The sequence below is a fragment of the Triturus cristatus genome, chromosome 4_1, assembly GCF_964204655.1.
Source record: "Triturus cristatus chromosome 4_1, aTriCri1.1, whole genome shotgun sequence".
NCBI classification, from domain to species: Eukaryota; Metazoa; Chordata; class Amphibia; order Caudata; family Salamandridae; genus Triturus; species Triturus cristatus.
The window spans coordinates 709,449,494-709,472,224 of NC_140585.1; the positions used below are offsets into that span (position 1 = coordinate 709,449,494).

Here is a 22,731-nt window from a genome sequence, read left to right on the forward strand (position 1 = left end):
ATTACGCACAGTCAACTCTGTTTGTGTACAGCCCACTCCCTCCAGACATCTACGCCCCTTAGGTGGGAAGCCTCCACTACACACAGGCAGTGCTCTCTGCATCGCTCTTCAGGGAGTCCAGTCCCTCCACATTCTCAAGCTTCCTTATGTAGCCAAGGCCTTAGTGTGTACAGTTAGGTGTAGAAGGAATATCTCACTTTGTGGGAAAAGTATGGTACTGAGGTGCCATTATAAAAACATACCAAAAAGCCTGTTTTTCGCCACGGGGTGGGGGGAGTGGGGTCCCTCTGGGAGCCTCCCCACAAGTCTTAATGGGTTCAGAGTCTCCCTGCCCCCTATACCAGATGTGTTTTTTCTTCAGGATACTAGGACTTAGTCCCCAAGTCCTAAAATGGCTGGTAAACATCTTTGTTGATGTGAGGCACCCAATCAGAACTTATCTTTTTGATCTGCCATTCCCGCGTCTCTACATATACATACATTTTGAACCCTAATTTCTCAAACTACTTAAAGGATTTACACCTGATCACAAGAAGTATACTTTCTGGATAAAGGCTAGCTTTCTGCCAAATATGGTGTAATTCTGTTCAGCAGGTTTTGCTGTATCGCTGTTCAATCTTCCTAAGGAAAATTGCATCTTAGCCCCACTTGATGGATCACCCTGAAGGAGCTAATACCTTTTGTGCTGTTTGATGAATCTTAGCAAAACTGTCAACAAAAAAGGTTAAGCCAAGTCGACTGTATACTGCAATGAGTAACAAAGGAAAAATCAGCCTCAGTGAGAATATACCAAGATGCATCAATGTCTACATACTGTCATCATGTTATTTTTCTGAGTGATATGTGTCTCTTTCATATGTTTCCTATACTTTGACTAATGAGCATAGTTTTTTCTTCTAACAGACCAATACAATCCCATGACATATTTGTTTGTGCATTACTTTACAGCATATGGCATTGTTAAAGCTTACAACCGAATCTATGTACTGACTGATAATCATTTTCTAGCCTTCCCTAGTTTATTGATCATTTCACTCATCTCTGTTCCCTTCCTCTGCCAGGGCCTGTTCCAATGTCTGTAGGTAGTAAATCATAGGGTCCCAAATATCTTTCGGCCTTGAAGAAACCGGTAGCTCCTCTGATTTTGTCATTAGCGGACACACTTGGCACCAAGGGGGCGGAGATTCCCACTGTGGGTGAATATAAGACAAGGGATCAGGGGAGAAGAATCAAATGGAGTAACATTGATGCTGTTGAACTCCATAGAGCCCTCCTAGACAATGCCGACAATTATACCTGGAGGTGCTTAGATCCTAAGGTAGAGGGGACTGAATTAATCGTAGCATTCGAGGGTACTGCCCAGCACATCGATAGTCTCTTAAGAAGTAAACCCAAGCCTAAGGCTGACTTTTGTCCCAGGTGGTTCGATAAGAACTGTTCAAAAGCCCATAGGGACTTGAAGTTGGCACTAACAAAAGTCCCCAAGGACAAAGGATACATAGCCGTATGTAGGAGTCGTTATAAAGAAGCGACCAAGCTGAGGAAAACAGCCTTACAAACTGAAGCTTGGGAATCCTTAGGAGAGGCTGCCGAGCTTAGAGACATGAGCAGCTTCTGGAGGATAATAAACGCCCCTTGTTTTCAACCCCAAGATAAACCGCAAATGGCGTCTCATATCTTACCAGAGGCGTGGGAAGCACATTTCACCAGTTTGTATAATCGCGGGGCACCGGAGACGCAGCCTACACCGGTCATTGGATGTCCCAGTTGTGCCTGGATACCTATTACAGTGGATGAGGTTCAACTGGGAATAGAAGGTCTGGTAATGAGGAAGGCGCCAGGACCAGACGGAATACCCCCGGATTTATTTAAAAGCCAGATAGACCTTTGGGCCCCCATTTTAACCAGGGTCTATAATACAGCTATTGAAGTGGGCATGCCAAGATCTTGGTCTACGGCCGTTATTGTGCCCATATTCAAGAAGGGTAATACAAATGACCCACAATGTTACCGCCCAATATCCCTAATAGATGTAACGGCGAAAGTCTTGGGAAGAGTCATTTTAAACCGCCTAATGATATGGGCTGACGAAAATAACATTATCACTGATGTCCAGTATGGCTTTCGAAAGGGGCGCTCCACAACTGATCAATGCCTCAATCTTTACCATCTGGTGGAAAAGTATACTGTGGCCAGGGAAGGGACAATGTATCTGGCATTCATGGATCTCTCTGCGGCCTTCGACTGTGTAAACAGAAGAAGGCTGTGGGAGACCCTGAGTGCCATGGGCGTGGACTCAGGTCTGATCCACGCTCTGCGTATGCTCCACCAAAACACCACGGCACGGGTCAGATATACAAATGAGGGTGATGTCACAGAAGATTTTCAGTGTAAGGGTGGGGTGAGGCAAGGATGTATCCTGGCGCCCTTCCTGTTTACGCTTTATATTAATGGATTAGATAAGGCGCTCGGAGCCCTGGAGGCAGACTGTCCCTGCATTGGGAGGAGAGGAATACCCGTCCTCCTATATGCAGATGACGCGGTCCTCCTGGCGCGTACTGGAAGGAGCTTGCAGGCCCTCATTGGGGGATTTGTTAGCTTCATGGCAGACCTTGACCTGGTCCCTAACCTCACAACATCCTTTATTATGGAAGTGGGTAAAACCCCACACAAGAATTGTGTTTTTACCATAGGCACTCACAAATTGGAGAAGGTAAAACAATTTAACTACTTGGGTATGATTTTTGACAAAGACTTAAACTTTAAACCCCTTGTTAGTCATAAATGTACCCAACAACTTGGTGTGGAGGGGTCAATCATGAATTATGCACGCAGATTGGGTCGTTGGTCACCCAACGAAATAGTACACTTATACAATCTCATCTGTTGTGCTAAAACCCTCTACGGAAGTGAGGTGTGGGGCTTTATAAATGATAGAAAAATTCAGCTAGAGGAAGATAAGTTCCTAAGGAGACTTTTGCAAGTCCCCCAAAGCATTCCCTCTTTTATAGTCCACGAAGAGCTGGGGATTTCCTATATCAGCGAAAGGGCATGCCTCAAAACCATCATTTGTTGGATCAAAATCTGGACAAACCCTGAGGCAAGCCTTAGCAGACAAATCCTGGAGGACTGTATGAATAGGGATAAGGGAATGCAAATACCCTGGCTCAAACACGTAAAAGAAACATTAACCAGTTTGGGCCATGCTAATCTTTTTGATAAGCCTTCTACAATAGTTAATAGAGATAAGGGTGTCATAAAGGCAGACTTCTCACGCCACTCAGCTAGTGTTAGAGAGGTAAGGGAAGGGCGGAAATGTACTGTAAAAGAACACCAGCTTTTAAAAACCTGTGTGGGTATGGAATTTTACCTGTCCAATATACATAACAGACAGGATAGATTCCTGATAACAAGATTCAGATTAAATCTCTTGCACCACATTTTATCAGTCCCAGCTGGTTACGTGAGTGATGTTAGCAAAAAAGGGTGTTGCGGCTGCGATCAACGATCTCCGCAAGACACCATGCATTTTGTTCTTATATGTCCTTTTTATGCTCTCCCAAGAAAGCGGTTTCTAAAAAACATCTTGAAACGCTCGAAAATCAGACAGGCTAAAGTGGCCCTCTTATTCCTTAAACTCTCCGCTGATCCATTTGTATTATTTAGCACTGTGCACTTTCTGCGATTGGCAGTCAGACTAAGAAATACTAGAGGTGAGAACTAACTTGTAGGATTGCTCCCTTGTTTATATGATTTTAAAAGCTTCCGCCAGACTTAGCCATTATCAATTGTTATTAGAAGTTTATAGATAATGAATTATAGCCTTGATTGTCCTGTTTTTTTTTTAGTTTTTTTTTAAATGACCTCGCATTTTGGGGATTTTTAAGTACTGTTGATTTTTAGGGTTATTCTGTATATTTGATTGTGATTTTTATACAAAAGAATGTCAATTTTAAGATGTGTATCTTTTATGGTTATTTGCAAATACCCGAATAAAGATATTTGAATTGAATTGACCCATATCCATACAGTTGCACTGGGGTATAATACATCTGTTGCACAAATTTGAAATGAATAATGCGTAAGTTGCAGTTTGGTGTGAGCAGTTTAGTAAGTGAACAACCTGCAGGCCAGTCCGCCTCAGCTAGGGGTGTATGTAATGCTTTGTTCCATCTCTCTAATGCCCTCTGTGTGCCTCTATGTTTTTCCTGTTGTGCTGCAGTATATAGCTTAGTAATTAACCTGTCTCGTGTGGGTGCAGTCTGAAGAGTCTGTAATACCTGCAGTGTAGGTGGCTCTAGTGGGAACGATATATATGTAGCGTTTTAATGGCTTGTCTCAGCCGCATCTATGTAAAAAGATGTAACGGAGTCTGTGTGGTTCCAGTACATATCCCCATCGAGGTTAGGAACGTTTTCCCCGGGAACGCATCCCCCTTATATGGTGTGCTTTACTCTCTTGTGTGCCTGATATATCTGGGTGGTGCGATAAGGGTAATGCCGGAGCATATTTTGGCTCCTCGCGTGCTTGCTGCGCTAAGGTATTCCATGCGGTTATCATGCTCAGCACTGGATTTATTTCTTTTCGTGATATTCGCCTACTCCTCTGTGGTGTTAACGCTGAAAGTGGGGTCGGGTAAGCCTCATCCGCTTCTATGGCAACGTGTGGAATGTACTCGTGTTGTTTTTGCCAGTAGTGCGCAAAATGCGCCTGCGCACAGAGGTAGCAGAGGTACTGTACATATCTGGCGCTCCAAACCCTCCTTGCACATTTGTGCGAGCTATTTCTTCCCATTTGATTCTCGGTTTACGGCCTGCTCATGTCAGTGTGATAAGATGGGATCTCAGTTTTGTGAAAAAATGCTGTAGCAGGTATATGGGTATGTTTATAAATAAATATAAAAATCTGGGCAGGATAATCATTTTTCGAATTGTGATTCTGTCGGCTAAAGAGAATGGCAATCTGATCCAACAGGCTATTTGGCCCTCTAATTTTGACAATGCTGTGCCTTAGTTCTCACAAACTAATAATTCCGGGTCCCTATGTACTCAGATACCTAGATACATTATAGGGTCAGTGCTCCAGATCAGCAGAAATTCAATATTGCATTCCTTTGTACACTGAGTCAATGGTATAATGAGCGATTTGGCCCAATTTACACTCATTCCCGAGAGTCTTTCGTATTTAATGTATTCCCTTAATAATGGCTCAAGATTGTGCGCCGGGTCCCATACATATAGGACCATATCATCTGCATACATCAATATGCTGAGTGGGTATGCCGTTGTCTTATCTTACACGCCTTTGTTCGAGTGTTACCGCAAACAGAAGTGGTGACCCTGTCTTGTTCTTCTGTGAACGGGGAATGGTTCCACTGTGTTCCCATTCACCCTCAGTCTTACCACCAGTTCCGTATGCAGTAGTTGAACCCAGCGGAGGAATGTCTGGGGTGATCCAATTCTAGGCAATATTGTAAACATATACCTCCACTCCACTGAGTCAAACGCTTTTGTTGAGTCTAATAGCGCAGCCGCAGCCGGTAAGTCGGGGTCAAGCTGATGAAATAGGGCAAAAGAGGGTACGTAAGTCATGGGTCGTTGATCTTGTGGGTATAAATCCCGATTGATTTGGCAAGACCAGGTGCTGCAATAGAGGCTGCATTCTACTCGACAGTATCTTTGCCAGTATTTTGGCGTTAATATCATAAGCGACATAGGCCTATATGATTCGCAAAGTTCCGGACTTTTATTCGGTTTGAGTATAGTTATTAATAATGCCTCTCGGAGCGATGGGGGAAGCAGGCCCTGCTCATAAACTTCCTCATACATATCAAATATTTGTGGCACTAATAGCTCCTCAAATTCCTTATTAAATTCTCTGGTGAACCCATCTGTCCCAGGGGGTTTGACCTTAGACAGGGTTCTTATAGCATCTTTAATCTCTTATTCTGTAGTAGGCTGCATAAAATATACCCGTTGCCCATTCAAGAGCCAGGCCATAGCAATATCTTGCAAATAATCCTCTATCTCTGCCTCTGTGGCTTGTAGGCATGGGGGAATATGGTTGTGTGTAATATTCTGTAAAGGTTTTGAGTATTGCTGTGGTGTCCTGCCATGTTTTGCCCTGCTCGTCCATTATTTGCACTATTTGTGTGGGTGCTCGTGTGGTGTGCAACTTCTGCACCAGTGTGCGCCCCGGTCTACCACCTTCCCCATACTTGCGTACCATGTGTCCACATGTGAGGAAGCAGAGCTCTTGGTCAGCCATCTCCTGATAGTCTGACATCATTGTGTAAATCTTAGCTGGCATTTCTACAGCTAGTGTCTGTCCATGCTCTTTCTCTAGTTCTTGGATGTCTCTTACAAGTATGCATAATTGCTGCTGTATATCTTTCAGGACCCCTGCCCCCTTACCAAAACAGACTCCCCTGAGAGTCTCCTTAAAGGCTTACCACAGTGTTTGTGCGATTGACACTGAGCCTTAGTTGTGTTCGAATAATTCTACAATGGCCTCCTTATTTCGGCTTTAAACACTTGGTCCAGCAGCGCCTCGGATAGGAAGCGCCACGTAAACTGTTTGGGCGTATGTGTGGGCAGTAGGAGTTCTAAGCGTATTGGGCATGGACCGAAAGTGTCTTTGTTGTATGGTCAAATTTGTCCAGGTGCTCACTTCTTTGGTTCCCAGCCAGAAGTCTATTTGAGACCAGGAGTTATGTGTGAGAGAGGTACACATGCCCTCCTGTTTGATTGGATGCCTTATTCTCCACAAGTCAACCAGCCCTTGCTCCACCATGCCCACCCTTCACTCTCTTGCAGCCTGTTTGTCATATCTGGTGTACTATGTGCCTCTGTCCAGTACTGGGTCTATGCATGTGTTAAAGTCTCCCCCCCCCCCCCATATGATCGCCGTTGGTGCCAGTTCATGTTGTTGCACCCAAATTTGCACAAAAAAATCAGGATCGTCTATATTTGAGGCATATTGACCCGTGTGAGAGTTGTACCACTAAAGTCGCACTGGACAATTCTATACCGACCTTGTGTGTCTGTTTTGGTGTACTGCATTGCAAACGGAGTCCCCTTCTTCACTAATAGAAGCACCCCTCTTGCATAAGAGGAGTAAGAGGAAGCTATTCGCGTCGTTGCCCATCTAGCTCCATTCCTTTACTCATCTCAGATAGTTTGGTGAGATGTGTCTCCTGAAGCAGGGCTACGTGCACGTTATGCCTGTCTAGGTATGCTAGCACTTGTCTAGTTTTCCAATGATTGTTCAGACCACTTGCATTCCATGTCATTAGCATCAGTGATCTATGCCCCTGTGTAATCTCTCTGCCTACAAGGCATGTAGCGTATCTAGATCTGTGTCTCACATGCTGTAGAATTGCTCATTATGGGAACAAAAGTTTGCCATTTGTTGTGTCCTACCATCAACTAATCCCCCTGCATGTTCCTCTCTCCTACTTTGACCCCCCAATCGCACCAAAGATATAACTCCCTACTGCATGTATTCCCATTAACACCCCCCTCCTTCAAACAACCTCACATTTACATCTATGTTGTGGTACACACTCCGGGGCATGAGCTGCCCACCAAACTATTCTTCGCAGCTTGCAGAGAGGGCCACACTAAACAACTCATAATGCACATCTTGGCGTCTCTAGTGTTCAGGGTGATGTCACTTCTGTTCGACCCTTTCCCCTTTTTCTCCGTTTCCATTATTATATCCTCTTTCTGAGAGCAGTCATGCCATCTTATAGTCATTTTGTACATTCAATATACCATTCCATTGTCTCTCCGTAGAGTGTTGTTGCTCAGGTGTATACAGATTGTCTAGGCAGTTTCATTCATAGTCTGAGGATTTCCTCCTCCTCCAGATCATATAGATTGGATCAAACCGATTTTCTGCGTGCGGTTCATAGTTATTTTCAGACATGCAGGATATAACATGGCATTGGGTATATTCATCTCCTGTAGCTTCCTCTTTGCTGGGATAAATTGTTTCTGTGCTTCCTGGACCTGTGGCGTGAAATCCGGATACAGCGAGACCTCTGTCCCCTCATATCTGAACATCTTCAGCTCCCTGGAGGATCTCAGAGCTGTGTCTCGGTCTCTATAATTAAAAATTCTCGCTATTATAGGGTGGGGTCTTGCTATTGGTGGCGGGCGAGGGGCCAGGGATCTGTGGGCTCTTTCTACCACAGACTGGTCGGAGATGGTGTCTCTGCCCAGTACCACCACAAGTAATTGTTCGACAAATCTTACCAGTGTTGGTGGACTCGGCTATGCATATGATTCTGAGGTTGTTTCTTCTTGATTGTTCCTCCAATTCTTCTGTTTTTGCTCGCAGCACTGCTATCGCCTTCTCCTGTTGTCTCTGGGAGTCCTCTATCGTGCCCTGGGTGTCTTCATTGTCTGATACTCTGTGCTCCACCATGTCCATTCTTTTGGCCTGTTTATCCATTCTCTCAGATAGCCTGTCAACCCTATATGTTAACGTGTCTAACTTGCCATCTATCGTGGGTAAGATAGTCTGCATGGTGGATAATATCTGACACTGGTCCCCCCCCCAGTGATGTCTCTGCAGTTTCTGCTTCATGCTCTGTTTCAGCTTGCTCATCCCTGCATGTGCTGAGGGTCCTATGTTGCTCAAATTGTAATGTAGGCTGTATTTTATCTGTTTTCCCCATATTGCCTCACAGTTGTGCCAGTAGGGGGAGGTCCCTGTTCTGTAATGGGAGTTCAGTGCCCGTGTCGCACTAGTACGTCTTCTCTCCCTGTCACAGGCCTCAGTCTATTGCTCACTATAATCTGCACTCTCCAGAACGATCTCTTTCAGCTTCTTTCCCACCGTGTTTCACCTGCGCACTTAACTAGCGTCTTAGCTACGTATGCGCCATGCCAGTGTTATGGTATCCATAGAACTGCTTGCTTGCAGTGCAGTACGTTCTGCTCTTCACGTACTGCAAGAGAGGGTCTTCTCCTACTCCCGGGCGTTTCCTGCTTAATTAAGCGTTACTAACTGCTCACAGAGAGCCGTCCTCCCCATTGCGCTATTCCCAATTCTCTGCTTTGCGGCCAGGCCTCTATTTGTGTCGGCCTCGCGCAGTACACAGCAGGCGGCAAGCTCCTTCCAGGCCGCGGGTCTTTACAGCCTCTGCTCCAGTGTTGGGCCCTCCTCCACTGCAGCCTCACACCCTGCACCCGGTCGCCGCTCTCCAACGCTCTCAGACCGCTGGCTCCAATAGCTCAGCTGACCCCAAGTGCTGCTCACCCTTCCTGCGGTGTTGGGGGTGTCGCTCACCGTTCACTTTGGTCGACCTATCCACTCTGTCTGTCTTCTCTTTCCCAGTCGCTGTACAGGCTGCTGACGCTGCTGACGCACCACCTCACTGCTCGTTGTGACGGGCCAATTTCTTTGCTGCCTCTGCTGATGTAATTTTATCTATGGCAGTAGGCGCTTATCCAGCCATCTGAAATTTGTCAGATGTGCAGGATTATTCAGGATATTCAGTGCGGCCGAAGGAGCTCTGTCAAGGGGCATCCATCTTCAAGCCACGCAAGCTCCGCCACCTGCATTGTGTTATATTTATATGGGAAATGTTGCAGAAATTATGTATTTTTATTATGTTTATCACATGTCATGTATCATTACCATCACTTGAAGCTGTATGGCTTACAAAAGTCTGTCTTTTTGGAGTCCATTGCAGCTTGTAACTTTGCTCTTGATATCCTGCGCATACAGTTTTTGATATCATGCGCATACAGTTACTTAATCAGTGTATTTTTTAATGTACTGTTTTGCCTTTGTTTTGACCGATCTGTGCCACTGGAGGTATACGGTGTTAGTTTGATCAGTTAGGTTATTTAATCCATGTGTGCTAGCTCTGGTGGCACTACTGATTATCAACTTGTGTTTGCGTTGTAATGAGCATTACTAATTAAGCTCTGTCTCAGTTCACACATACTATTTCTGGTTTTAGGAACTTTTGTCCCACTCAAATGCACACCACAATATTGAATGATTCATACAGACTTTTTTGTTGTAGGTCGATGTTAATATCCGTTAATGTGATGTCATTACACACCATGATATATGCGGGCCCAAAAATGGCAATACCACTAAAAGTAATATCAATGCACGCCATTAAAGTGTGCTTGCATAACAATGTCGATACCAGTAGAACAAATGTAAATGTATGCTGCTATTTATGCACACATAACAATGCTGATAGCAGTAGAAACAATGTCAATGCATGTCATAATCTATGCACAATAACAATGTCAATATCAGTAAGGACAATATCGATGTATGCTATGACAACTGTATGCACAATACTGAGGATGTTGGTAAAAATGATATCAATGCCCGCCATGTTAATTGTACACATTTTAACGAACTCATATCATTGCTGTGGGATTCATCTAAGGTCCCCCCCAATCAACCCAAACTCAGAGATATATCATCTGACAGGCCCTGTGATCAAAACCCCGAGCCTACCGAATGACAGTTCATAGGTGGGTTTACACTTAGCCCAAGACAAACACGCACCTAGGGAAAACCCTGATTGATTCCACAGATAGGCAGTTACACCACAAACTGGTCTGAGGAAATTGGCCCTAATAAAACACGTTTGGCCAAAGGCACGTGTTCCCAAAATACCAAAATGATAGATGCCACAGAAAGTTAGGAACACTCAGCCAATCAGGACACAGCATACACGCCACACTTATTGATGACGCGTTCCCCACGCCGGACATCTGGACACATACACACTGACCCACACTAGCTCTCCCCGAGGTCGAGAGCCACGTATGTCCCCCTTATCAGATGGTTGTTCTTGTTGTCTATGACTGCCAGATCAGTTTATTGTACCTTACGAACGGTATAAATGGTCTCCTCAAACTTCTGTACAATGAGAGACTTTCTTCAGACGCTACTCTGTCGATACTCTCCCTGCCGCTGCGTTTAATTAAATCAACTTTTGACAAACACCTCTTGTCTTTCATTTTTTAAGATAAATTCATATCCGAGCAACATCCATATTAATCTCACTTTGAACTAAGAGCATTTTGTTTGGTCAACACCATTACAAGGTTGTGAGTTGTAGTATTGTTAATAATTTGTGTTCACAAAGCCAACAATTAGAAGCTATTGCATGCAACATTCACACCTATGAATTTCATAGCATCTCCCTTGTCTCAGCTTAAACTGCCCCCATAATATGCAGGAAAACCTATCTGAATGGGTGGAGAAACATTTTAACTTGCCTTACATCAAGTTTGGAACTTTCTTGTATAGAAGCTTCTCATACATAAATTTGAAAATCTTGTTAATTATCCAGTTCCTCAGGTTTTCCCATGAGCTCCTCTAGTTTAAGGCTTTTGTGTTCAAGGCAGTGTTTTATCCCATACATTCTGCTATCAACGCGCCACTTCTTGCTGACCAGCACCATTGTCCTTGTTCTCTTCCCATGCAGAGCGCCCTCCCAGTTATCACTGACTACAAAGAAGTGGCTGCTGCTCTACGACAATGCAACTATGATCCCGATGAAGTAATTTCTGTCTTCCTCGCCATTTTCGGTGATAGCCTAGAGAATTCATTTCAAACACAGCAACATTTTGAAGACCCACTTCTTCAACGGTAAGAAAGAAGATTTGGTTCGAATTTAAGTACTCACTACTCAATTCTCATTTAATGCAGAAGTCAACTGAGGTTGAAAAATTTAAACATAGTGGAAAGGCTGTGGGCACCATACCTTAGCTGCCATCCTTACATCACTCCCACCACCTTCCCCTGCCTTCCTCCCCCCTCCTGTAGCTGTGCTTTCTGCTATCAGTTAAAGCAAAAGAGCTGCGCTGTGCTGACAGGCTCTCAGAGAGTCCATATAGCCTGGCCTGGAAGGTCTTTATGACCTAGCAACAGTGGGTAACGAGTTTTGTTATCAGCTGTTGCTATGTCATAGCAAATCAGATTTAGAATCTCGTTTAAATGATATAAGCTTCCTACAGAAGTAATGCATGACATCACAATAATAAACTGCAATGCAGAGGTAGTATTAGAAAATAGTGTAGCATGGAAGACGTAATGAATTAGTTGAATTGTCCTCCTTCAAAAGCTGAGATACAAAAAGACATACATTTATAAAGATCCACAGAGGACTGAGATGGCAATAGTGAAGTCGGAGAACATTTGGTTAGACTATATGACAATATCGTGCAAAACATGGGCAGAATGGATGAACTCTGTTGTTCTTATCTGCCAATACACTTAATTTTATGTTGTGTCCTTTTTTAAGCAGACACCATTTTGTGATTCCTTTTATATGTGTCCTCTACTCTACATAGTTAGTATTATTGGTTATTTATATTCGATGCAGGTACAACTTCAATTTATGTCGCACAGTGATTATAAAAGAAAATTGTTCTTGCATAACATCCTCAAATATCACTATTACTAATAATAAATGGGGGTGCATGGCCTGGAAGCCCAAGAAGATGGCTACACTCCAGTAGCCAATGGAGTAATCCTCCTCTAACCGCACCCATTTCGCCACGTCACCGGGCAATACTCGAGGGGCTGGCATGGATGGCCACTTAGAGATAGCAGGGTGCACTGGAGTGGTGGCGGCACAAGGGGGAAAGGCCATGAGCTCCAGAGGGCGGGGCAGAGCTGGACGGCCCGCATAGAATGTGGTTTCCTTGGTGTGGTCCTGGGTGATGGCTGGCCTGTGTCATATGCCGGTGGGGATGGCTAGGTGCTATGAGTAGCTGCGCAGCCCGGGCTGGTGCCACACATGTCCTCCACAACTGCTGACCCTGAACTGCAAAGATGCGCAAACTGCCTTGGATGACCGCCATGATACTGCCAGGGGCATGTCACCCATGTGCCTAAGACTAATGCAGAAAACCTTTGACCCAACAAGCACAGGAAAGACATACCAAGGAGTACAAGGGCCCACAGGCCAGCTGAAGCGCCCATACACACTGTGATTGCATACATTGGTTGCACATCCATGCTGGCCTATCGTACTCAGATACCTGTCATATTCTGAGGGTTCGGAGGGTGGGATGGGTCGGCCCTCTGATGTAGACCATAGAAGGCAACTGTGTTGTCATACATTTTAGGTATCCCAATATTGTCCAAATTCTATTGGCTTACTATATGCAATTGGGTGTGCCAGGTCCTAAAATCTCTCTCCTCCCATTAGGTTTCTTCTATCACCACTTAAGGCATAGGCGTACGCCTGTCCAACAATTTTGCATATTGAGATTTGCGGGTTCCAGTGTTGGTGGAAATGGCCTCCTCTCGAATATTTAGTGTCCCAGCGGAATTTTCCTCTTCCCTTTCTCAGGTTGACTGACTGCACCCTCAAGTAAATACTGCAACCTTACCACCTGTTGTGCACCACAAGAATGGCCACCTGTAGATTGTATTACAGCAAGAAAATCCCTAAGTAAACGATCTTTGTCAATGGCAGATTGTAAGACCAGCTCCCTACATATTAGTGTTTGTACCCCAGGTGATTTGAGGGCGAGAATTGAATTATCACCCATTGAATTAGTCGGTTGCCCATGGATGGATTATACAGATATCAATACCTTATCACCAGATAACTATTCTGAGCTGGAATATTGCAGACATCAGGGACAGGTTAGGTGACCCTGATTGGGGTCAATTAATTGATAGCCATAACATTTTCTGTAGCAGGGGACATTGGCAGTTGAGCACGTGGACAGTGTTGGGTTTAAGAGTTACAGTGTGCCCGCTATGCAATCGGTTTCCGGGTGCCCTTCAGGCAGGTTGCTTATCTCTGTGTGCACCACCTTTTTCTATCCTATTACTGAATTTGAATCGGGTTCCCCAGGCACTCAAGAGCTAATTTTTTCCCCTGAAGTCCAAACTGTTCCTGTTGATTAACATATACAACAGGCGCTGTGGGCATAAGCTGGAATTCCAAATTCTCTGATTGTTGAACAAAATATTGGTAGCCCACTCAGAGTCCCACCATTTGCTTGTGGCTGGCGATTTCAACCTCTCCTTTGAACTGCGTGGTATAGCTCAAGATCAATATAGCACTGAGGATTCAATAGGGGGATCTCCGATCTCACCTCTCCAGTGAGAAGAAACCTTTCTAGGGCAGCATTCCAGGTGGTGGAACTCACTCTTTCGCATGGCCTGCGTGTCTAAAATGACTGCTCACCCTCAGATAAAAGTCCTGCTCCCACCTTTAGAAGAGGGTTGTATGGTAGCTCCCTTTACTACATCCTCCTGGATGTGAGACTCTGGAGTCAAATGGGTGTCATGTTGGTGATGGAGCGAGATTAGAGGAACCACAACCCTTAATACTCAAACTGAAACAGTCGACTGTATTGTCTTTTGCTCCTGAAGTGGAGGGACACCTGAACCAGCTTGAAGTCAAGGACAATAGGAGAAATATCAAGTGGGAGGTAGTGAGCTACTCACCCAATGCAGTCGCGGACATATATTAAACCCTTGTTCCCCACATGGAGACTGTGCTTTCTAACTAGGGGAACAATGCAACAATCTTGACTGAGCACAATTCAGTATTCCTAAAGTTGATGGACTTCTTTACCAAGGGAGTGTTGGGACACCCCACATTGACCTCTCCAAAGGGGAAATTCAATAAGTCACGTAGAACTGCAAAGACCAAGCTGCTGGAAGCAATAAAAAAGGGAGTCACATGGGAAATTAGGGAAAGCAGGTCCTATATCGGTCTACTTTAAAGCAGGCCAAAGCACAATGGGAAAGTGCAATTTGGACACTTCCCCTATCAACAATCAGAAGTAACTTTAGTACTTAGTCAGACTAGGTGGAGGGAAACCAATTGAGTCGTCTATTCTATCATGTGAATGGGTCACCCATTTTCTAAACCTGCACTCAGCCACCCATGAACCAAAGAGGGTTGTTTCACCTAGGGACGTTAGTTGTGCGCCCAACTCCTACTTGCCTCCAGTAGTCTTCTCCCTAGGAGAAACTGCTCCTGCTGTGGCCTCTTTTAGACAAGGGAAAGCTCCAGAGCTTGAAAGGAACCCCGCAGACCTCTTTAAATCCAATAATTCTGTTTGGGTCCCTTACCTTAGTGCCATCCCCAATTCAATTGTAGCGGAGGAGGCTATTCCCACATCATGGAAGGGTGCTGAGATTGTGACAGTCTTTAAGACAGGGAATCCCAGCATCCACTCTAATTATCGCCCAATCAGTCCTATGGACTATTTTCTAAAGTTTTTTTGCAAAGAGGTGTTGGACGTCTTCTAGACTGGTGTGAGGGAAATCATATCCTCCTGAATCTGCAGGTAGGTTTCAGACACAAAACTAGTGTTGTTCCGGACTTCTTATTCCTTCTGGCCAAATAGAAAATGGTGGACATGGGAGGCACCTCTTTGTGGCATTATTGACCTCCACGCTGCATTTGATTTGTTGACCAGAGAGAAATTGTGTAAGGTTCTTCAAGGGATGGGGTTCCTCCTAACTTATTGAATATAGTTGTGCTCCTCCACGAGGGACACTTTGCCAAGGTCCGGTGTGGCACAAGTGGGGAAATGACTGAGTCTTTTCCAGTTGAGCAAGTTGTGTTCCAAGGTTGCGTTTTATCACCCACACTTTTTTTCATACATCAACAACTGTGTTAGTTACCTGTTGAAATGTGTCAACGATTTCCCCCTCCTTGGCGGGCCACAAAATCCCGGACGTTTTTCTTTGCCAATGACACACTCATGCTAGCTAAAACTATGAGGGGCCTACAGAACTTGATTGACCGCTTCAACCAGTTCTGTGTAAAGTATGGTCTTGAAATCATCACCACCAAAACTAAATGTATGACCTACTCAAGGAGAGGCAGGGTGAGGGGTGTCAGCAGTGCAGGGAATGAGCCACTATAAAGGATACAGGAGTTTCATTATTTAGTTATTTGGCAGGCAGAAGCAGTGTCTTGGGAAGCGCAGATCTTAAAAAGCCCAATCGCGGTCAAACATAAAGCCAGGGCCATTTTCAGGTTTACAGAAAAATCTACTTGGGCACCAGTCCTCCCAACTGTGGAAATTCATAAGGCTCAAGCAAGTGGGGGAGACCTATATGGAGCTGAGCTTTGGGGTCATTGCAACATGGATGTCATGAGTGTTGCTGAAAATAATTTTCTCAGAGCTCTTACTGGCGTAGGGACGGGCACACCATTACTGCCACTACACTTGGATCTGGGTATCAATGAAAAAGCTGAGTGGGCTACACTAAGACCTTTGAATTTTCCTACTTTAGAGAGGGGCTTGCAGAAATTTTAAGAATGAAATCTCTGAAAAAAAAAACTGGTTGGGCTTTGTGAAAAAGTCTTGGAGTGACTAGGCCCTGGAAAAATGTTGGGAATATAGCCCATACATGTTTCAAGAGTATACCACTTTATCAAGGCTCTTAATGAAACCTTAAATCTTACGTGAATTCAGTTACCAATTTTCATTTAAATAAGTATCCATGATAAGGTCCAAAATCCAAACTGGAAACAGTAGGAAAACCACTCGAAACTAACTATTTAAGGAATTATCAGTTTGCACAAAAGTATCTGTGCACTCTCAGATAAAGGTATAACCATGAACAACTATTGACTTAACAATCAGAAAGCTCTGTTACAACGCAGAAGCAGGAATGCCAACTCAGCCACATGTTTGGGGAATCCAAGGAAAGGAACCTAATCCGATGGACCTCCCAGTGCACGTCTCTGGAAGGTGTGTCGGTGTGACAGTAAAACAGTAAGTAGGTTTTGCTAAGGAACTATTTCTGATGGTCTAAATTCAAGCACATCAAACTGGCTAGGATCCAATACCTACATCCGCCTGTGAGACTGAACGACTCGTTACAAAAACAGCCATTCTGCCCAAGACACACATGGACTAAACAGCATATCAATATACTGCTGATGTAAAGGGTCAGCTTCCCGATGATCAATATCAATGAATAGCTAATGAAAATCATCTACTTTCTATTGGTCCTCTTGTTATGTGTATACGTTGTTCATTCTTCTATCCCATATCATGCAAAAAGCTGCACCACCAGACCACCAAAGAAAAATTAAAATGTTTGATACTATTTTTAAATCAGGCACAACAGGTTAAAAATAAGCACATTACACTTAAATGAAGTGTGAAATTTAAGAGGTATTCTTTATGTAATGCAGACGATTTGCAAAAAGCCATCAATAGAAGGTTTTGATGCAAAAGCCAAGATCATTATTACTACTTATTTTATGTTAAAGGTACAGGCACAATTTGATGACAGCTGAATAGACGTAAATAAGAGTGATAGCATTTTATTTATGGCTTTAATAGAGGTGAAAAGTTAAAATTCATACCTTGAAAAAGAGCCTTCTCTGAGGCTGCAACGTTTTTAAAGCAAAAAGTGTATGACAGGCTTGATTTTGTCTGAGAAGTGCAAATCCCTAGAAGAGAGCCTTTCTATTGCCTGCTCATTGATTGCTTTCTAGTCACCCCTTGATGATAGACATTAAAGACATTTGACGTTGGTCACCTCTTATTGTGCTAGACCCAACTGGCACTTATGCTTTTGTCTACTTTTGTCTTTAAAGGTTTGTTGTATGTATTCCAAGCCTGTGCCACAAGTAATTATCCTTAACAACTGTCCCCTATTCTGTATTCAAGCTCTTAAGATTTGACAATACCCACTGCTGTAAAAATCTATTCAAATAAGACTGTTGAATAAGCAAATGTATGTTTGTTGTTTGTGTTATGTCATTTTCAACAAACCATGGCCTTAGTGAACTTTCACCAACTGGCCAACTAATACCAGAAGTTATCTGACTGTCACAGCCTATGGTTATCATGGTTTTGATCTACTGTAGTGGCCTTAGTACATAAATCACAATGCTTATCAGTTGTCTCTGAGCCAGTGTGACGAAAACGCCTATGGAGTTGTATTGTTCCCACAAGTAATCCTGCATGTGTAATGTGAAATATTATGTTAAACTGGTAACTTCAGCCAATTGCGTGGCAAACTGTAGCACACTTGCAGTATGATCACTGCATGTGGTGTGCTATATGAGCAATTGAAATGCAAGAAACTCAAGCACAGGTTTTCATCTACTCTCAAATGTGACACTATTAGATGAGGGACATGCGCAATGCATCTGACATGTCTCACAAAATCACGGTTGAACTATTGTTAGTTACCTTCTTGGCCCACTTTCCTTTTACTTCAGAGTAATCAAATCCATACTTTACTTTTTCTTGTCTCGCTTTACAAATGATGGAAATCACAGGAACTAGAATGGGGCTGTGAATTAGTTCACAGTGGGATTGGCCAGAGGAAGGAGTAAGAGTCACATTCAATACACTAAAATCAGGTGCACAGGCCTCACCTCATTAATGGGTGTAGCCTAGCTATTCAGAGCAGAATGTCCATTGTGGGATGCAGACAAGACTGACCTGCATGTGCTTGGTCTTCCTTTGTAATGGTAAAGGCAACTTAATGCAACAATGGAATGCAGTAGAAACTGAAGCATTTCCATTTTAACTAACATGTTTCCTCTTTACAAATTGTAACTCATCTTCTTTAATATTACTTTTATTTCTTGTTGTACTACTGTAGAAGATATTGGAGACACATTATGTTTACCAAAGACACATGATCAAGTAAACTAATTTCCACGAATTAGGTTCTGCTCTCCAGGTCTCCACACCATTGATAAGTGCAAATTTGACAAGTATCAAATAACTTCACCTGTTCTTTTAAAATAAAATGCAGATGTAAACCCTAATCACATTTTCTCATTTAGGCATCATTACCTTCAGTATGTTCTATGGGAGAGTTAAACATTGGAATCCTCCTGTGTTGGGGACCTTGAGTGGCTTTGAAGAAAATAAAATTATACCTGAAACTCAACATGTCACAAAATATATCTTCTGAGATTCATCTGACTGGAGAACACACCTTCAAGTCTAGTGGAAGATCAATGAAAAGCCTAACAATGACATTGTGATGTTGAATCCAAAATGAAGGCAGGAATTTCAGATATAGTTTCTTCCTTTATTAAGGAGAGAAACTCCAGCAACATTACAAAGCAGTTCCACAGTCCATGGAATCACTCTAAACATTCCTTGTTCCCTCTTGAACACAAACATTCCATGAGAAAATACCAAGAAAGTTAAGAGGAAGAAGGGGAGATACCAACTAGAGATCAAACAATACTACACCCCCCCTTCCTATCCCGACCAAAACAATAGAAAAATGTGAAAGATAAGTTATCATTTGTTTTTTTTAACAAAGAGAACATGACAAATACATTACTTTTTTGATAACATCACAATTCTGTTAAAATTCCAAATCCTTCCGTCATCTACTTTAGCTGCCCCCCTGAACACCTTGATCACCTTGGAGGACTTGCTAAAGCATGAATAAGGAACACAGGAATATATGGGTTATTTCACTTTCACCACACCCCCATCTAAAAGTCCATGCGTTTGACTGCTTTGTGTATATCATACTGCTGTTTGCTTTCTTCATGAAACTGAATCTCCCTCAATTTTCCTCTTTTAATCAGGTCTCCCACATGAGTAAGCTCTTCGCAATAGACACTCGCCCATTGTGGACACACTTTAGTGTGCGGATTACACTTCCTAAACAGAACAAATGGACAAGTCCCTGAAGTGACATGAGGTGTCTACCTATATTTCTCCACTCTATATTTCACCATGTCCATCCAGTTTACTCCTTTGCATTTAGCAATTTAAATAGTCTCCTTCAGTGTTTTGTTGAATCTCTCAATCATGCCATTGGTTATTGGATGGTACAAGGCACACTTCTTATGAGTAATACCTCTTTCCTCCAAAATCCCTTCCACGATTTTCCAGGTCTACTGTACCCCATTGTCAGTCAATAAGCTTTTGAGATTTCCCTTCCGGTAAAACACCTCTGTCAGAAAGTTGATAGCTGCAGTTGTGATAATCACTGTAGTGACTGCAACTTCTGGCCATTTGGAGAGAATATCCATCAGCACTAATAAATATATAGAGGTTGATCCACCACATAAGGGTCCCACTATGTCAAATGCAACCTCATCCCAAACTTCTTTGGGAATCTCATTTCAAATCAATGGGGAAGTTCTAACTGTCAAAGTTTTGTCACTCAATGTACACTCACAACAGTCTTGTATCAACCACTCCACCACCAGATCCATGCCAGGCCACCAGTAAGCCGTTCTCAACCCTTCCTTTGTTTTGCAGATTCCTTGATGGCCCTTATGAGCCAAATGCACTAGAAGCTCCCTCACACCACTAGGCGGAACTAACCTGCTACCCCTTAACACAAGACCATTATTAACAGCACGTTCACCAGACACTTTGCCATATCCTGACAATTTTGCATTATGTCATTTCCATAAAGTATGCCATCATGCACAAATGTAATCTCCTCATCCTTCTCCAATTCCAACATCCACTCACTTTCAGATATGTAACCAGACATACCTTTCACATCTTCCTCCATACTTCATTGTCATCTCCTGTCTCTAATTAGTAATTTCTCAATCTAGATAAGCAAGCCGCCGATCTATTACCCACCCAGGTTTAAACTTGACTACAAACTGAAAATCTTGGAACGCAACATTCCACATACATGAAGAGATGCAGTCTAGACCTTTTTTCCCAACATTTCTTGTAGTGGTTTATGATCCGATAGGACTACAAATCAGACACCCTACAAAAATTACCTAAACTTCGTCAGTGCCCAAAACAAGGCCATTGACTCTTTTTCAATAGTGGAATATCGTGTTTCTGCCTCCTTCAATAATCTTGATGCAAACGCAATTGTGACCTCTATGACACTCTGCATCTGCTTGAGAACTACACCACTCACTGCCACTCTGCATCTACTGGAGAACTACACCACTCACTGGCATCCATGACCACACAATACTGTAAACCCGGTATGAGATTTTTAAGCATTATGCTGATGCTATAGCTGATTTAATGTCCTCAAACTCCTTCTGACACTCTTCAGACCACACAAATTGAATGCCTTTTTGAGTAGTTCTCTCATGCTACAGGAACTCCTTGCAAAAGAGGAACATATCTGGCGTAAAATTCTGCCATTTCTAAAAATACGTGTACATCCTCTTTCTTATTAGGCTGCATTACCTTATGGATGGCATTGACCAGCTCATCCTTCAACTTGATCCCATCACCTGTGATACCATGCCGCAAATACGATATTTCTGGATGACTAAATTTATATTTCTAAATTTTGAAGGTAATACTCTTGGAATAGAAAATGTTTAAGACCTCTCTAACCTTCTTCATATGTTTATCCAAAGTATCAGTGAAAATGAGTGCATCTTCCTGAAAGAACTTTACAGCAGTTACATTCCCCAAATAATTTGCTTAAGTCTCTGAAACACAGAGGTGACAGAGCACAGCCTCAATGACATTCTGTTAAAGTAGAATACACCAAAAGGGGTTATAAACGGTGTAAGATTTTTGGACTCATCACACAATTTAACTTGGTGGCAAGCTGAACTTAGATCTAGAGTGGTGAAAGTGTTTCCATTACCTAACAAATTAATCCTCTCCATGATATTGGGCAGGGGAAACCTATCCTCAGCAACCTCCTTATTAAGATGCCGAAGATCCACAAATAGCCTGGTATAGCCTGAGCTCTTGGTAGCTATGACAACCGCTAGAATCCATTGAGAAGCTTTTACAGTTTCAGTTATACCTTCCTCTTGGAGTCTATTTAGTTCTGCCTCTACAGCTTCCTGTAATCTGAAAGGAATACTTCAGACCTTACATGAGACTGATTTCGCTCCCCTTTCAAACAAATGTGATGCTTGTACCCTTTGATGCACCCCACCTTTCCAGAAAAAAAAATCAGGAAATTCATGTATAAACAAATCTGGCAAGGTATCTATCTTCTTGATCTGAACTTGGGGATTCGATTTAGGGTCAAGGAAAATCTCCTAAAGTCCCCATCCTTGTCACCATTGTGATGTTGAATCCAAAATGACGGTAGGAATATAACAGAAAGTTTCTTCTTTTATTATGGGAGACAAACATCAGCAACAGAACACAGTGGTTCCACAGTCCATGCAATCTCTCTGTGTTCTAAGCATTCACATTTTCCTATTGAACATAAACATTCCATGAGAAAATACCAAGAAAGAAAAGGGGAAGAATGGAAGGTACCAACTAGATCAAACAATACCACACAAAATGATACATTTGAGTTGTGATTCACATCAAATGCAATGCTGATGATTATATTCTATAGCAGATAATACATGACTGCTGCCTTGAATAACAAGCATTGGCAAAGCTCATTGGTATTGGCAATCCAAGATGTATTGGCGTTGTCAATAGTATTGTCTATTGGCCACGTGTTATGGAGTGGCTACCGGGTGCTGATGTGACCACTGGTTACAAGATGATTGAACAAGTAAAACCGTGATAGCTTCCCTGGGTTTGATCTTTCAAACCCCACAACAGGCCAGTCTCCTAATGCATGTCATATTTTCCTGTCCTGTGGGCTACAATGTTGCTGGTTTGAGTGAGGATAAGTAGGAAAGCTGCAGTTGTCTTGCCACCAAACCTCTCATATTCATGGGTTGGTGAAATGATCCAGCCGAGTCTGCCATTCTGACAACCACACACAGATGCTGTCAAACCGGTACAAATGAAAAATGGAAAATAAGGGCTGCCTCATTACACCTATATGCACATG

The 22,731-nt window shown here is 43.1% G+C and overlaps 1 protein-coding gene across 3 annotated transcripts in view; it reads left to right on the plus strand.

The window, feature by feature from the left end:
* LOC146855412 (uncharacterized) overlaps positions 1-22,731 on the plus strand; it is a 658,880-nt gene that overhangs the window by 415,352 nt on the left and 220,797 nt on the right. For all 3 annotated transcript variants that reach the window (XM_085653183.1, XM_085653184.1, XM_085653185.1), the window contains one exon: positions 11,474-11,637. In XM_085653183.1, the coding sequence (XP_085509309.1) occupies positions 11,474-11,637 (164 nt within the window). The remainder of the gene's footprint in view (positions 1-11,473; positions 11,638-22,731) is intronic.